Source organism: Nerophis ophidion, linkage group LG09, assembly GCF_033978795.1.
Source record: "Nerophis ophidion isolate RoL-2023_Sa linkage group LG09, RoL_Noph_v1.0, whole genome shotgun sequence".
Classification (NCBI taxonomy): Eukaryota; Metazoa; Chordata; class Actinopteri; order Syngnathiformes; family Syngnathidae; genus Nerophis; species Nerophis ophidion.
This window is the reverse complement of record NC_084619.1, coordinates 30,719,348-30,736,322: the sequence shown is the minus strand read 5'-3', so window position 1 is coordinate 30,736,322 and position 16,975 is coordinate 30,719,348. Positions and strand designations below refer to the sequence as shown.

The window sequence follows — 16,975 nt, the reverse complement described above, 5'->3', positions numbered from 1 at the left end:
AAACTGCTCAGTACATATCAGGAGCAGCCTTCCCCTCACTACAGGACATGTACTCTACCAGGTCCAGCAAGAGAACACACAACATCATAAAGGACAGTACACACCCCCAGCACAGTCTCTTCAGCCTCCTACCATCAGGCAGACGATACAGGAGCTTGAAATCCAGGACTACGAGACTGACAAACAGTTTCTACCCACAGGCCATCAAGCTTGTGAATGCTAACTTGTGAATGCAAGCCCCCCCCACACACACACAATTTTTACTAAGACAGGTACCTTGACCACCCCCGAACTGTGAACTATCACTGTAGACACCTTTCACATTTGATCACTAAAGACACTTTAACTGCTGCTGTGACCTAAGGTCACCTCCATAGTTATACTGTTGACTGTCAATCAGAATGTGCAATAATGTTATGTACTTACTGTGCCTTGTATATGCATTTTTATTTTTAGATAAGTACCGTGTGACTTGAAGGGTGGACTACCAAAGTAAGATTTTCATTGTACGGCAAATTGTCTGTTTAACTGTGCATATGACAATAAACAATCTTGAATTTTGAATCCCTCAGGCGATACTGCATCAAAAACAGACATCAGTGTGTAAAGAATATCACCACATGGGCTCAGGAACAATTCAGAAAACCACTGTCAGTAACTACAGTTGGTCGCTACATCTGTAAGCGCAACTTAAAACTCTACTAAGCAAAGCAAAAGCCATTTATCAACAACACCCAGAAATGGCGCTGGCTTCTCTGGGCCCGAGCTCATCTAAGATGGACTGATGCAAAGTGTTCTGTGGTCTGACGTGTCCTCCGGACCAAAGAGGTACAAAACCATCCAGATTTTTATAGGCGCAAAGTTTAAAAGCCAGCATCTGTGATATATGGGGGTATATTAGGGCCCAAGGCATGGGTAACTTAAACATCTGTGAAGCCAAAATTAATGCTGTTAGGTACATACAGGTTTTGGAGCAACATATGTTGCCATCCAAGCAACGTCTTTTTCATGGACGCCCCTGCTTAGTTCAGCAAGATAATGCCAAGCTATAATTCTACAAACTTTATGGCTGGCTCACATCGTGGTCACTCCGCGATCACGTACGACCGCCAGACACTTCTGGATGTGGACATATCGGGCCGTTTTGGACTGATAGACGCGTGCTTGTTTGACGTGCTAACTAGCATGGGAATAATTCGGCGGCTACATCCAGCGGCCTGTGAAGCAGGGGAGTATAGTAGCAGCGGGGGCAGTCTACGGAGCAGACGCCAGCGGTGTCATCGGAAACGCGGATGTCGAGCGGGGCTAAAAACAAAGCAGAAGGCTAATCCCCACAGAACACCACTTCCTTCCATCCTGCAGCCGCATTTAAATGGAAGATGCGAGACTACTGGTCTGGGTAAGGAGTCAGTTAAATTAGAACAAGTTTTTTCTGCTTTGAGTGTTTCAGAGTTGGACATGTGTATTACCGAGGTGGCTAACTATGATGCGTGCAGTTTATCAAAGCAACAAACAAACAATCGGAAAATCCCTGTTACTGAGGTGGCTAACCATGATGCGTGCAGTTTATCAAAGCAACAAACAAACAACCGGAAAATTCCCGTCGTATCAATTCCTAGATATGGTCTTAATTATACTAAATGCACTGGGCATAATAAACACAACATTATTAATATTGCTACTACGGATAATTTGATCAAAAATTCCCTAAAACAGCCCACTACCTATAATATAGGTTTTTTAAACATAAGATCATTGTCTCCCAAAACGTTGTTAGTTAATGATATTATCAGAGACAACAATCTTAACGTCATCGGTCTCAGCGAAACCTGGCTTAAACCAAACGACTTTTTTGCGCTAAATGAGGCATGTCCTCCTAACTTTACACATGCGCATATTGCCCGTCCGCTTAAAAGGGGTGGGGGGGTCGCACTAATATACAACGAAAACTTTAACCTTAGTCCTAACATAAATGATAAATATAAATCGTTTGAAGTGCTTACTATGAAGTCTGTCACACCGCTCCCTCTACACCTGGCTGTTATCTACCGCCCCCCAGGGCCCTATTCGGACTTTATCAATGAATTCTCAGAGTTCGTTGCTGATCTAGTGACACACGCCGATAATATAATCATAATGGGGGACTTTAATATCCATATGAATACCCCATCGGACCCAGCGTGCGTAGCGCTCCAGACTATAATTGATAGCTGTGGTCTCACACAAATAATAAATGAACCCACGCATCGCAACGGTAATACGATAGACCTAGTGCTTGTCAGGGGTATCACCGTTTCCAAAGTTACGATACTCCCGTATACTAAAGTATTGTCCGATCATTACCTTATAAAATTCGAGGTTCAGACGCATGTTCGTCAAACAATTAATAATAATAACTACTATAGCAGCCTCAACATTAATACGGCCACAACGACAACTCTTGCTGACCTACTGCCCTCGGTAATGGCACCATTCCCAAAATATGTGGGCTCTATTGATAACCTCACTAACAACTTTAATGACGCCCTGCGCGAAACCATTGATAACATAGCACCGCTAAAGTTAAAAAAGGCTCCAAAAAAGCGTACCCCGTGGTTTACGGAAGAAGCTAGAGCTCAGAAATTATTATGTAGAAAGCTGGAACGCAAATGGCGCACGACTAAACTTGAGGTGCACCATCAAGCATGGAGTGATGGTTTAATAACTTATAAACGCATGCTTACCTTAGCTAAAGCTAAATATTACTCAAATCTCATCCACCGTAATAAAAACGATCCTAAATTTTTGTTTAGTACGGTAGCATCGCTAACCCAACAAGGGACCCCCTCCAGTAGCTCCACCCACTCAGCTGATGACTTTATGCAATTCTTTAGTAAGAAAATTTAAGTCATTAGAAAGGAGATTAAAGACAACACGTCCCAGCTACAACAGGGTTCTATTAACACTGATACGATGGTATATACGGCGGATACTGCCCTCCAAAATAGTTTCTCTCGTTTTGAGGAAATAACATTAGAGGAATTGTTACAACGTGTAAATGGAATAAAACAAACAACATGTTTACTTGACCCTCTTCCTGGGAAACTGATCAAGGAGCTCTTTGTATTATTAGGTCCATCAGTGCTAAATATTATAAACTTATCACTTTCCTCGGGCACTGTTCCCCTAGCATTCAAAAAAGCGGTTATTCATCCTCTTCTTAAAAGACCTAACCTCGATCCTGACCTCATGGTAAACTACTCACCTTCCCTTTATTTCAAAAATCCTCGAAAAAATTGTTGCGGGGCAGTTAAATGAACACTTAGCGTCTAACAATCTATGTGAAACCTTTCAATCCGGTGTCAGGGCAAATCACTCCACAGAGACAGCCCTCGCAAAAATGACTAATGATCTATTGCTAACGATGGATTCTGATGCGTCATCTATGTTGCTGCTCCTTGATCTTAGCGCTGCTTTCGATACCGTCGATCATAATATTTTATTAGAACGTATCAAAACACGAATTGGTATGTCAGACTTAGCCCTGTCTTGGTTTAACTCTTATCTTACTGATAGGATGCAGTGTGTCTCCCATAACAATGTGACCTCGGACTACGTTAAGGTAACGTGTGGAGTTCCCCAGGGTTCGGTCCTTGGCCCTGCACTCTTCAGCATCTACATGCTGCCGCTAGGTGACATCATACGCAAATACGGTGTTAGCTTTCACTGTTATGCTGATGACACCCAACTCTACATGCCCCTAAAGCTGACCAACACGCCGGATTGTAGTCAGCTGGAGGCGTGTCTTAATGAAATTAAAAAATGGATGTCCGCTAACTTTTTACAACTCAACGCCAAAAAAACGGAAATGCTGATTATCGGTCCTGCTAGACACCGAACTCTATTTAATAATACAACTCTAACATTTGACAACCAAACAATTAAACAAGGCGACACGGTAAAGAATCTGGGTGTTATCTTCGACCCAACTCTCTCCTTTGAGGCACACATTAAAAGCGTTACTAAAACGGCCTTCTTTCATCTCCGTAATATCGCTAAAATTCGCTCCATTCTGTCCACTAAAGACGCTGAGATCATTATCCATGCGTTTGTTACGTCTCGCCTCGACTACTGTAACGTATTATTTTCGGGTCTCCCCATGTCTAGCATTAAAAGATTACAGTTGGTACAAAATGCGGCTGCTAGACTTTTGACAAGAACTAGAAAGTTTGATCACATTACGCCTGTACTGGCTCACCTGCACTGGCTTCCTGTGCACTTAAGATGTGACTTTAAGGTTTTACTACTTACGTATAAAATACTACACGGTCTAGCTCCATCCTATCTTGCCGATTGTATTGTACCATATGTCCCGGCAAGAAATCTGCGTTCAAAGGACTCCGGCTTATTAGTGATTCCCAAAGCCCAAAAAAAGTCTGCGGGCTATAGAGCGTTTTCCGTTCGGGCTCCAGTACTCTGGAATGCCCTCCCGGTAACAGTTCGAGATGCCACCTCAGTAGAAGCATTTAAGTCTCACCTTAAAACTCATTTGTATACTCTAGCCTTTAAATAGACTCCCTTTTTAGACCAGTTGATCTGCCGTTTCTTTTCTTTTTCTTCTATGTCCCACTCTCCCTTGTGGAGGGGGTCCGGTCCGATCCGGTGGCCATGTACTGCTTGCCTGTGTATCGGCTGGGGACATCTCTGCGCTGCTGATCCGCCACCGCTTGGGATGGTTTCCTGCTGGCTCCGCTGTGAACGGGACTCTCGCTGCTGTGTTGGATCCGCTTTGGACTGGACTCTCGCGACTGTGTTGGATCCATTATGGATTGAACTTTCACAGTATCATGTTGGACCCGCTCGACATCCATTGCTTTCCTCCTCTCCAAGGTTCTCATAGTCATCATTGTCACCGATGTCCCACTGGGTGTGAGTTTTCCTTGCCCTTACGTGGGCCTACCGAGGATGTCGTAGTGGTTTGTGCAGCCCTTTGAGACACTAGTGATTTAGGGCTATATAAGTAAACATTGATTAATTGATTGAAGCCACATTCTTCACGTGTTTTACAACAGCGTGGCTTCGTAGTAAAGGAGTGCGGGTACTAGACTGGCCTGCTTTCAGTCCAGACCTGTCTCCCATTGAAAATGTGTGGCGCAATATGAAGCCTAAAATACCACAACGGAGACAGTTAAACAACTTAAGCTGTACATCAAGCAAGTTATGGGAAAGAATTCAACCTGAATAGCTTAAAAAAATGGTCTCCTCAGTTCCCAAACGTTTACTGAGTGTTGTTAAAAGGAAAGGCCATGTAACACAGTGGTCAAAATTCCCCTGTGCCAACTCTTTTGCTACGTGTTGCTGCCATTAAATTTTAAGTTAATTATTATTTGCAAAAAATAAATTAAGTTTCTCAGATCGAACATTAAATATCTTGTCTTTGCAGTATTTTCATTTGAATACAGGTTGAAAAGGATTTGCAAATCATTGTATTCTGTTTTTATTTACGATTTACACAACGTGCCAACTTTTTGTTTCGAGTTTTGTAGGCTACCTGTGCTGCCTGGTCCAAATTTATGAAGCACCACCAGTTAACGTTTAATGCATGATTGAAGCCAGAGGATGGAAACATATTAAGGGTTTAGGATACGGCTGTGGAGCCAGCGAGGAGAGAAGTGAGAAGTTAGGGATGGCGTGGCGCAGTGGGAGAGTGGCCGTGCGCAACCCGAGGGTCCCTGGTTCAAAAATCCCACCTAGTACCAACCTCGTCACGTCTGTTGTGTCCTGAGCAAGACACTTCACCCTTGCTCCTGATGGGTGCTGGTTGGCGCCTTGCATGGCAGCTCCCTCCATCAGTGTGTGAATGTGTGTGTGAATGGGTAAATGTGGAAGTAGTGTCAAAGCGCTTTGAGTACCTTGAAGGTAGAAAAGCGCTATACAAGTACAACCCATTTATCATTTAAGTGTTTGTAAATATTGCGATGAGAGTGTATGGAATGATAATGTAAAAGTAATAAAATCCATCATATGTCCGTGTCAAAAGATGCTGAAACGCTACACACACTTGCACAACTATACAAGGATCAATTTATGTTATGACAAGTGTACAGTCGTTAAATGTTGTCATAAAGCCACATGTTTTAGACACACATGTTCATATGTGTGCTAAATGTAAAGGGTGTGTGTGTTTATTTCTTAAGTAATTAATCCATCCATCCATTTTGTACCGCTTGTCCCTTTTATTTGGTCATTTACAGACGTAAAATAGTATTATGTACTGAACTCTCCAAGGAGACTTAAAATGTAAAATAGTTATATTGTATGGGTTTTGAGTGTGTGTACAGTATGTGCATGTAGAAACATATGTGTACAATTTAAAAGTAAAGTAAAAGTACTAATATATATTTGATTATATCAGTGTTTTATAACCACTGTGCCGCGGCACACTAGTGTGCCGTGAGACGCAGTCAGGTGTGCCGTGGGAGATTATCTAATTCCACCCATTTGGGTTAAAAATATTTTTTTGCAAACCAGTAATTATAGTCTGCAAATGATGTTGTTGAGTGGTCGGTGCTGTCTAGAGCTCGGCTGATTAACCATGTAACACTCTTCCATATCAGTAGGTGGCAGCAGATAGATAATCGGAAATAGCGGGAGGCAGTGTGCAGGTAAAAAGGTGCCCCTAAAAAAAGGCATTGAAGCTTAGGAAAGGCTATGAAGAACAAAACTAAGACTGAACTGGCTACAAAGTAAACATAAAACAGAATGCTGGACAACAGTAAAGACTTACTGCGGAGCAAAGATGGCGTCCACAATGTACATCCGAACATGACATGACAATCAACAATGTCCCCACAAAGAAGGATAAAAACAATCTAATATTCTTGATTGCTATAACAAAGTAGATGCGGGAAATATCGCTCAATGGAAGACATGAAACTGCTACAGGAAAATACCCAAAAAAGAGAAAAAGCCACCAAAATAGGAGCGCAAGACAAGAAGTAAAACACTACACACATGAAAACAGAAAACAAGTCAAAATAAGTCAGCGTGTGATGTGACAGGTGGTGACAGTACACCTACTTTGAGACAAGAGCTATATTGATGCATGCTTGGTTATGCGTTAAAGTCATCCAACAATTGCGACAACGACTTATTACTGTCAACTGAGTTTTGTTTTTAATGATTTCTGCTGGCGGTGTGCCTCCGGAATTTTTCAACGCAAAAAATGTGCCTCGGCTCAAAAAAGGTTGAAAAACACTGGATTATATAATACAGATGAATACCTACAGTATAGTAAGATTTACTTTATTTTTTGTAGCACGTTTTAAATTGTTTTTCTTATTATTCTTACGGTATTTCCATTAATAAGGAGGTCTCAATAAAGGAATGGATCATCATTGCAAAAGAGTCTAACCGTAAGTCAGCCGGAGATGCTACAGTTTGTTTTTGCTTTTTTGCAACCCTGTATGTAGCAAGATGACAGTGATGAGTCAGAACCCTGAGCTTGCACATTTCGAAGGTGCAGACGACATTATGCAGAAACCCTATATAGACGTACTGTATGAGACACAGTCAGAGTGATGTAAGCTTTAAAGAATGTGAAGACATACCGACAAACCAGCCGTCATCACACTTCTCCATGACGCTGACGAGATCTCCCTCCTGAAGTGCCAGCTCATCTTCATTTTGCGGTGCGTAACTGTACAGAGCCTGGAAACTGGAGCAGAGGAAAGGAGACGCTGGTCAACGACTGAAACAGCACGTAAAGACAAATATTTTAGGACATACATACTGTATTTTATGTTTCTGATTTTGTACATCATCTGCTTTAAAGAGTGGGGAGAGAAGGTGCAGTCCTTTGCTAAAGAGCATTTTGGGTACCCTTTGGGAGTCAACTGGTGACTGAAAATGGTCATGGAACCTGCTTCCCTGTCATCCAAAGCCACATCTCAATTGAATACAACTGTACTGTCAATAATTTTTACTCACTACGGGTAACACCCCAAATCCTAATTCTTAGACATCAAGAGTCTTGTCATAAAGTCTAAAACACAGAACAATTCTCCACTTCCACATTTGCAAAAGAAGATCTTGTGAGTAAGATCCCCAGTTCACAAAGCAAGGTCATCTAAATGTAATTGCCATGACCTTAACCCCATCAAACACGTTTGGAATGAACTAAAAAGGAGGTTCACTTAAAAATGAAAGACCATGGGCGATAAACACAATATACAAATATTTATGAACCGTATATGAGTTCTTTTTTTAGTTTTAAGAAGAGGGCTGTTGTGTACAGTATATGTAGCAAACATATAACATATTTGTATCATATTTTCAAATGGGGTGAGTCCAGAAATATTTGGGGAATAACAAATGTTTTTTGGAGGTGTTTTGTTGGATACATAACTAGAATGGTTTTGAAATACTGTAAAACCCACTTAAGTTGGTCATCAAGTCCTGGTTCACTGTGATTGTCTTATATTAAAAGAGTGCCCACCACTTTAAAGAGAACCTATAATGCAAAACTATCTTTTATTACCGAATGGTACCTGTTTTGTGTATTGGAGATCTATATGAAAATTTAAATCAAGAGATATTTATAAAAAAAAATCTTGCCTTACCTCATACTTTCTCCAAACAATTTTTTGGGACTATGCCCCATTTACGACGTTTGTCACATTAGTGACGTCCACGGATATCTGATATATGGTTAAGTTTTACACGAAAATCTTTTAGTGAGTCTGCCATTGTATTCTGGCGTTATAGTCAATAAGTTCCTTCGTTTTCTCCATCCTTTTGTTGTGGGGAAGACTGGCTTGTATATGCACATGAATCCTTCGCTCTTGCTATTTTTAATACGAAGTAGCGTTTAGCTCTAACTTATATCTGTCAGTCGATCTGTCAGTGGAAGTGCCCAAAATTACAACATGGCTGATGGGAAGAGGACATAGTCAAAGGGGAGGCACATAAATAAGACATCCTGAAGAGACGGTCAGAAAGCGACTTGATGATGGTTTGTAAAAGTTAATCTATGCAACATTTGGACCATAAAGCTATCATTACACGTTATGTAGCCATCTCTTTTATACATCCATCCATCCATTTTCTACCGCTTATCCCTAACATTTTTTTGGGGGGGGGGGGGAATTTCAGGAAATTGATGCACTTTGAAATCTTTTCTGTCACAGACTAAAAAATCAATGTTATTAAGTTACTCTTTGTAGTCAGTTGATCTAATTTTTTTCCCTTTTTGGTTTTATACAGTGTTGTATTCTCCCGATACCAATACAAACATTATTTCGATACTTTTCGGTTCTTTTCAAAATGAAGGGGATCCCAAAAAATTGCATTTATTGGCTTTATTTTGACAAAAAATCTTACGATATTTTAAACACGTCTCTTATTGCAAGTTTGTCCTTAAATAAAATAATGAACATACCAGACAATTTGTCTTTTATTAATAAGTAAGCAAACAAAGGTTCCTAATTTAGCTGCTGACATATGCAGTAACATTTTGTGTCATTTATCATTCTATTATTTTGTCAACATTATTAAGGACTATTGGTAGAAAAGGAATTATTAATCTACTTGTTGAAGGGGGTGATGGGTGATGGACCAGTACTTTTCAAAGGCGGTATAGTACCGTATATGATTCATTAGTATTGCAGTACTATACTAATACAGGTATACCATACAACCCTAGTACAGTGTTAATAAGGATAAAAGGTCATGCAGAGGTGTACTTATGAAAATTTTATAGAGAAATGATAGTATTGGTAGTTGAGAATGAGAATGTTTTCTTCTTCCTATTAGGGCATGATGGAACATAACTGAGAAGCACTGGTATAGACTTAAATATAATTGCTCACGCCAGTGAGCTTGTCCCATTAGAAGCCACACAGAACCACGAAATAACAACCTCCACCATGTTTGACACGTGATGTGGTGAAATTTGGAGCAATGGGTAAGTGTACCAATAATTATGTTCATATAGTGTGGATATGAAAGTTAAATGTGCACCCTGTTTTAGGTCCTACTTACATTCCACAGTTGAGACGGTTGGGCTCCGGGCTGCTGCTGTGGGACTGGGGTTGCTGGGAAATGATGAGAGATTGTTTACTGTGATGGGGGTGCAGTCTACGGAGTGCGTCGTGAGGGCTGCGGGACAAGGTGCCGCAGTACCTCACTGAGGTCTCAGCTATATTCAGGATCTCATTACATACTGCCTCCTAGTAGTAGTAGGAGTAGTAGTAGTAGTAGTAGTAGTAGTAGTAGTAGTAGGAAAGTCCCAGTAGATGTATATGTAGACATGCCCAGTGAGGGGTTAAAAAAGTGAGGAGGTGGAATTATGGCAGGAAGGCAGGAAGGCAGGCCCAGTAAGTAGAGAGGAGGAAAAGGAAGTGATCCGTTAAAAGCCAGAGACGATGGTGGAGACCAGGAAGGAAGGCATGGAAAGGCAAGACACTAGAATGAGTTCACCGACAGGGAATTGAATGAATACATTTTAATTGAGATTATATTCTCAATTCAAATTTGTAGCAAATATTACTTTTAAACAGGATGACAACGTGAACATTGAGGAGGATTCAACACATTACAGTGGGTGATTAAAAACGACGGGTTAAAATGTCAAACACAGATGGAGGTGATGTTACACACAAACAAATTAAAGGCTAAGCACACTTACCGCAAATGAGTTCACGTTGTTGTTATCATGAATGTCGAAGAGCATCACCGGACTTCTGGAGTTGCGTCTGTGATGATCAATGTCATTCCGCACAAGCTGCAAGACAAAGGACCTCACCTTAGTGTGCACTCTTCATTATTAAACTCTCAGGAGAGCGCACCGTGTCCTTCATCCACCTGCTATTACTATTCATCCATTAATTACATCCAATAATAATAGGCAAATGAATCATGAAGCATGAATTGTTTATCCAACCAAATAATGCAATCAACTTTCGACAAGAAACACATCTACCAGTCCTGAAGTGTCCATTAAAACTTGTGTTAGTTGCACACAACATGCACATTTGCGTCCTTGTTCACCAAGACCAGGGCAGTGTTCCAAATCGCCCTCTTTCACACATTTACACTGTTACTTAATTCCAAAGGGTGCACATTTTGACAGGCTAGTGCTATTCCAAATCCCTTACTCCAGTGGTTCTCAAATGGGGGTATGCGTACCCCTGGGGGTACTTGAAGGTATGCCAAGGGTACATGAGATTTTTTTTTAAATATTCTAAAAAAATAGCAACAATTAAAAAATCCTTTATAGATATATTTATTGAATAATACTTCAACAAAATATGAATGTAAGTTCATAAACTGTGAAAAAAAATGCAACAATGCAATATTCAGTGTTGACAGCTAGATTTTTTGTGGACATGTTCCATAAATATTGATGTTAAAAATTTCTTTTTTTGTGAAGAAATGTTTAGAATCAAGTTAATGAATCCAAATGGATCTCTATTACAATCCCCAAAGAGGGCACTTTAAGTTGATGATTACTTCTATGTGTAGAAATAAATCTTTATTTATAAATGAATCACTTGTTTATTTTTCAACAAGTTTTTAGTTATCTTTATATCTTTTTTTCCAATAAAGACCACTACAAATGAGCAATATTTTGCACTGTTATACAATTTAATAAAACAGAAACTGATGACATAGTGCTGTATTTTACTTCATCTCTTTTTTTCTACCAAAAATGATTTGCTCTGATTAGGGGGTACTTGAATAAAAAAAAATGTTCACAGGGGGTACATCACTGAAAAAAGGTTGAGAACCACTGCCTAACTGCATTACACACTTACCAGAAGCAAAGATTATAATACAGTGGTACCTCAACTTCTCCCGTCCAAAGGCAAAACCTAGTAACTCACTTCTAGCTGATTTGGAGAAAACAAAGAAAAAACAATCTATCTTGATGCTGTTTTACAAACATCTACAAAGTCATCAAACGTATAGATGTTTTCTTGAGCTTTCATTTTCTTGCCGATTGAGCTATGGATTGAATCTGCTCTCATAAACGTGTGCCCTTTCTCCAGATATTTTATCACAATCTCGGGTGGGCCCCATTCAGCGTTTGCACATTGGGCAAGAGCCGTGTACAGCGTCCACTTTTTATTTTGACCTCCACAGTTATCTGCCCAAAAGAGTATGCAAGGGGAAGAATCAAGAACAATACATTTAATGAAGGTGCTTGCAACGTCTTGGGTCAATCTTCCAAATATCCCCTCGTGCCATAATATCACATAATCAGGTTGACCATCGGCCCCCATTCGTGCAAATGTCTCATTAAAGACAATAAGGCGACTGACAAAGAAGCTCTGATTGGTCCCTTGAGATACTATGTTTTTCTGGTTGTATCTACGCGGTTATGTGGTAGTTGCTAGGTCCTGCCATGCGCGTAACAGCTTACTTACGGAACAAATTACAATATCGCATACACTAATGTAAAGCATATCACCTAGAAACTCCAAAATTATTATCAGCTCAGTTTTGACCAAAATTGAGTTACTGGGTTTTGCCTTTGGACGGGAGACTTAAGAGCGCTCCAATTTAAGAGGAGTTTTTAAAGATAAAAGCTTTCTCTCGGCTAATTGTTATGCTTTAAATCGCAAGTAAAAATTTGAGTTACAAACATCCCTGCCATTAATTGGTGTAGCAAATGTCACAGTGAACCCTGTAAGATGTGCCCTTACAGGCTAACATTAGCTTATAGCTAGAGATTGACCTTTGTTCTTTCAACCATGGGAAGGATGCCAGCGAGTGTAAATGTGCTGAGAAGAATAAGTGGATAATGTTAATTGAATTAAAGAAATAAATCATCAAAAGCATGACAGAGCGTGTAGCTAGCTCAAATCAAGCGTAGCACTTCTATTCTGAAGCAGAATGAACATTTATATAATTTCTGAACGGCAGACATTTATGCATTAAAATATGGAGAAGCTGCTGATGGTGTGTTTGACGGAGAAGCAGCTGGAAGGAGACTGTAGAAGTACACTCTCAAAGGTAAATTGCTGTGCCTTATTACATTAATTCATAAAAGTACCGTGGTTGTTTGTACTACATTCTATTGTATTGTTTTATATACCTGTAATATTTCTTATCTAAAAGTTCATTTTTTCTTTTTAAAAGGCATGCTCCATATACAATTGGAATGTTTTAGATGGGGCTAGCACCAAATACTACATTTTTAATTAATTCCAATGGGACACATTGATTTGAGAAGTGTTTTGAGCTCAGTCACAGAACCAAATAAAATTATAAGTAGAGGTACTAATGTATTCATTTGCTTCTTCTCCTTACTTACCGTTTGGGGCGTGTCGCATCGTGCGATTTGGAACAGAACCCAGGTTTCTAATCCACGCCAGTAGTGTAAATCACGATGTTAGACATGTCTCCCACACACATGTTAGCCTCACGTCATCATCAAACGCCCTTTCAAGGGGCACAATATTCCAGAGCAATCCGGAGCTACATCACGGCACACCATGCAGAAGGTACCTCTGCAGGACTATTTTGTCTGTTTCCATGGGCAGTGCGGCTACTGCTCCCATCCCCCTCTGTGCCTTCCCCCTCTGTCAACTCCTTCTCCGCCCTAAGCCAGCCTTCCAGCACCGGCCCGCCACTGGGGCTCATGCTGCGTGACAGGTGTGGTGAGGGTGGGGAAAGCAGGAAGTCCCCCCCCTGAGGAGGGGTGAAAGTGAGGAAAGGAGTGGCGGAGTTGGGCCTGGGCGGGTACGGTGGGGGCAGAGGTGAGGCAGTGGGAGAGGCCATGGGAGAGATGCAGTAAGGACTGCCGACGATGGGAGGCACGGGGCTGGCAGAGAAAGGTGGGGGCAGGTACTCGCCGCAACGGTATGACACTGTGGGCAGCGGTGGCAATGGAGGAGTTGGGGCTGCTGGTGGGCTTCCGCCTCCCACGGTCAGTGAGATCCACTCAGAGGAGACAGCGTGGACTTCGGGTGACACGGAGCGGCAGGGGGAGCGAGGGAGGGGCAAGGGCGAAGTGGTCAGGCGATTACGATACAACTTTTTATAGAGAAGGGAGTGAGAGGAAGAAATTGAAAACAAAAAGATGAGATCATTTGACTTGATAAAAGAATGAAAAGGAAAAAGGAAATGATGAAGTGAACATGGGTAAGACCGGACTTGTACGGCAGCTATGTTGGTTCTTACCTGAGGGGAAGCGTTGGTGCTGCGCTGTGGCGAGGAGCAGACAGGAGGGTCGGGGTAATCCAAACCATTTTTGACCCGTGGTCGTTTGTGCACTTCGACATAGGTGACGGGGAAGATGCCCTGGCGGTTGGTGCCTGAGATTTTTCCTTCGTACCAGTTCTCATCAACTCTACGAATCAGCGTGATCCTCTCCCCCTGCACACATTTGGGATATGTAACACATTAAAACATGGACACCTGACACAGCACCCACAACCTAGCACTTTTTAATTGATTAAAACGGGGCTTCACGGTGGCAGAGGGGTTAGTGCGTCTGCCTCACAATACGAAGGTCCTGCAGTCCTGGGTTCAATCCCAGGCTCGGGATCTTTCTGTGTGGAGTTTGCATGTTCTCCCCGTGAATGCGTGGGTTCCCTCCGGGTACTCCGGCTTCCTCCCACTTCCAAAGACATGCACCTGGGGATAGGTTGATTGGCAACACTAAATTGGCCCTAGTGTGTGAATGTGAGTGTGAATGTTGTCTGTCTATCTGTGTTGGCCCTGCGATGAGGTGGCGACTTGTACCCCGCCTTCCGCCCGATTGTAGCTGAGATAGGCACCAGCGCCCCCCGCGACCCCAAAAGGGAATAAGCGGTAGAAAATGGATGGATGGATGGATGGGGCGGCGTGGCGGAGATGGGAGATTGGCCGAGCCAGCATCCTGAGGGTTCCTAGTTCAATCCCCACCTTTCTTACAAACTTCGTCACGTCCGTTGTGTCATTGAGCAAGACACTTCACTCTTGCTCCTGATGGGTCATGGTTAGGGCCTTGCATGGCAGCTCCTGCCATCAGTGTGTGAATGTGTGTGTAAATGTGGAAATACTGTCAAAGCGCTTTGAGTACCTTAAGGTAGAAAAGCGCTATACAAGTATAACCCATTTACCATTTATGTATTTCTCACAAAATAAGCAGTTTTACTGCAAAAATACGTCTTACTCTAAGCTGGTAATAGTTTATTACATAAAATGTACATGTGAACAGTACAGGTACATGCAGTACTTCTCACTGTAAGTATAACAGTGGTGCCTTTATCTATGCTTGAACAATACAAACGTCTCCAGCTATGTGTTAGTGTCAGCTAGGCTTGCAGCTATCAATTATTTGAGTAATTTTGTAATCTATCAATTAGTTTGTTCGATTAATCTGATAAAACACACTTGATAGCCTAAATGAGTATTTTAGGGAAAATACTTGAAATAAACAATGAGTTTTCTGTTTGCCATAAACCTTCATTCTTTTTTTCCAAATGAATGTACATTATTAACAATTGAACTGCACTTTTTAACAAAAAAATCCAAACAAAAGCATTCACTGCCACATAGATGACAGCACTCACACACACACACACCAACGCTCTCATGTGTGCTCTATTGCAACTGCCGTGCAGAAACTATGTTTGCGAAGCTCCAGGCACTCCATGTGGCGCAGATTGTATCAATTTTTATTAATTAAATAGTTAAACGATAAATCCAAGCAACAGAATATAAATCACATCTCTTTTCTATTCAAATCATTTGTTTACTTCGCCATCTGCGTAGGTGACTGTGGAATGTAACCGCCTGCTAATGGTAGGAATGGATATACTGTATATCAGGCTTGTGTAAAATTCTGAATAAGACATAATGAGACATATTTATATATATATATATATATACATATATATATATATATATATATATATATATATATATATATATATAATATATATATACGTATATATATATATACGTATATATATATATATGTGTGGGGGAAAAAAAAGCACAAATCTACTTCATCTCTACAAAAATGTTTCATGAGGGGTTCCCTCAATCTCCTGACGATTGAGGGAATCCCTCATGAAACAGTTCTGTAGAGATGAAGTAGTCTTGTGATTTTTTTGCCACACATACATATATTGCGCTCTACCACGGTATCGAGCATTATTCTCTGGATAATCTAATTAAGACATATATATATATATATATATATATATATATATATATATATATATATATATATATATATATATATATATATATATATATATATATATATATATATATACATATATATATATATATATATATATATATATATATATACATATATATATATATATTAGATATGATTTTAGGATCATTAAATTTGAGGTATTAATACTTTCAAATGATAAAAAAATGGTGGAAAAATACTTAATTTCCCAGAATACTTTACTTTACCTAAGTATTCGAAATGGAGACAGTTTGTGTTTACCATTTACTGTTTAAGTATTTTACTATTTAAGCCGCCATCTTTGTTAAGCGTAACAAATTTTTCTTCTCGTTTCAAGTCAATGTTATTCATATAGTGCCAAATTCCAACAGATGTTTTGTAAAGGTACTTTAGACATGGAGCAGGTCCAGAACCACCCTTCCAGTACGTTAAAGAGAACCAACTGAAATAAGTTATTAATAAATATACTAGGCCATAAAGACATTTATATATTCAACATTTTGCACAAGCCTGTTTTAAATGCATCAACCTTTCGATATTCGTAATGCAATTTCCTTTAAAATTATGTATATGATTGATGCGAATGTTTGACCCTGCCAGCACTCGCACAATAAAGAGGTAATTAAGTGCTTCTTCATGTTTATTTTACCTTTCTGAAGGACATCTCTACCACCGTGTCGCCTGTGAAGTTAAAGCGAGCCATGGCATCTCCGTATTCCAACACCTGCACTGGCATACTTTTCTTAGGCTGCGCTTTCTCTGTAGGGGGCAGGAGCTGTGCAGGGACACACACAC

At 40.5% G+C, this 16,975-nt stretch overlaps 1 protein-coding gene across 11 annotated transcripts in view; it reads right to left on the bottom strand.

The window, feature by feature from the left end:
* LOC133559231 (sorbin and SH3 domain-containing protein 1) overlaps positions 1-16,975 on the bottom strand; it is a 149,905-nt gene that overhangs the window by 6,655 nt on the left and 126,275 nt on the right. For 8 of the 11 annotated variants that reach the window (XM_061910788.1, XM_061910794.1, XM_061910790.1 and 5 more), the window contains 6 exons: positions 16,830-16,955; positions 14,167-14,361; positions 13,492-14,019; positions 10,667-10,762; positions 10,021-10,208; positions 7,590-7,696 (listed from right to left, as the gene is read on the bottom strand). In XM_061910788.1, coding sequence (XP_061766772.1) covers positions 7,590-7,696; positions 10,021-10,208; positions 10,667-10,762; positions 13,492-14,019; positions 14,167-14,361; positions 16,830-16,955 — 1,240 coding nt within the window. The remainder of the gene's footprint in view (positions 1-7,589; positions 7,697-10,020; positions 10,209-10,666; positions 10,763-13,491; positions 14,020-14,166; positions 14,362-16,829; positions 16,956-16,975) is intronic. The other 3 variants (XM_061910795.1, XM_061910796.1, XM_061910798.1) reach the window with 3 other exon arrangements.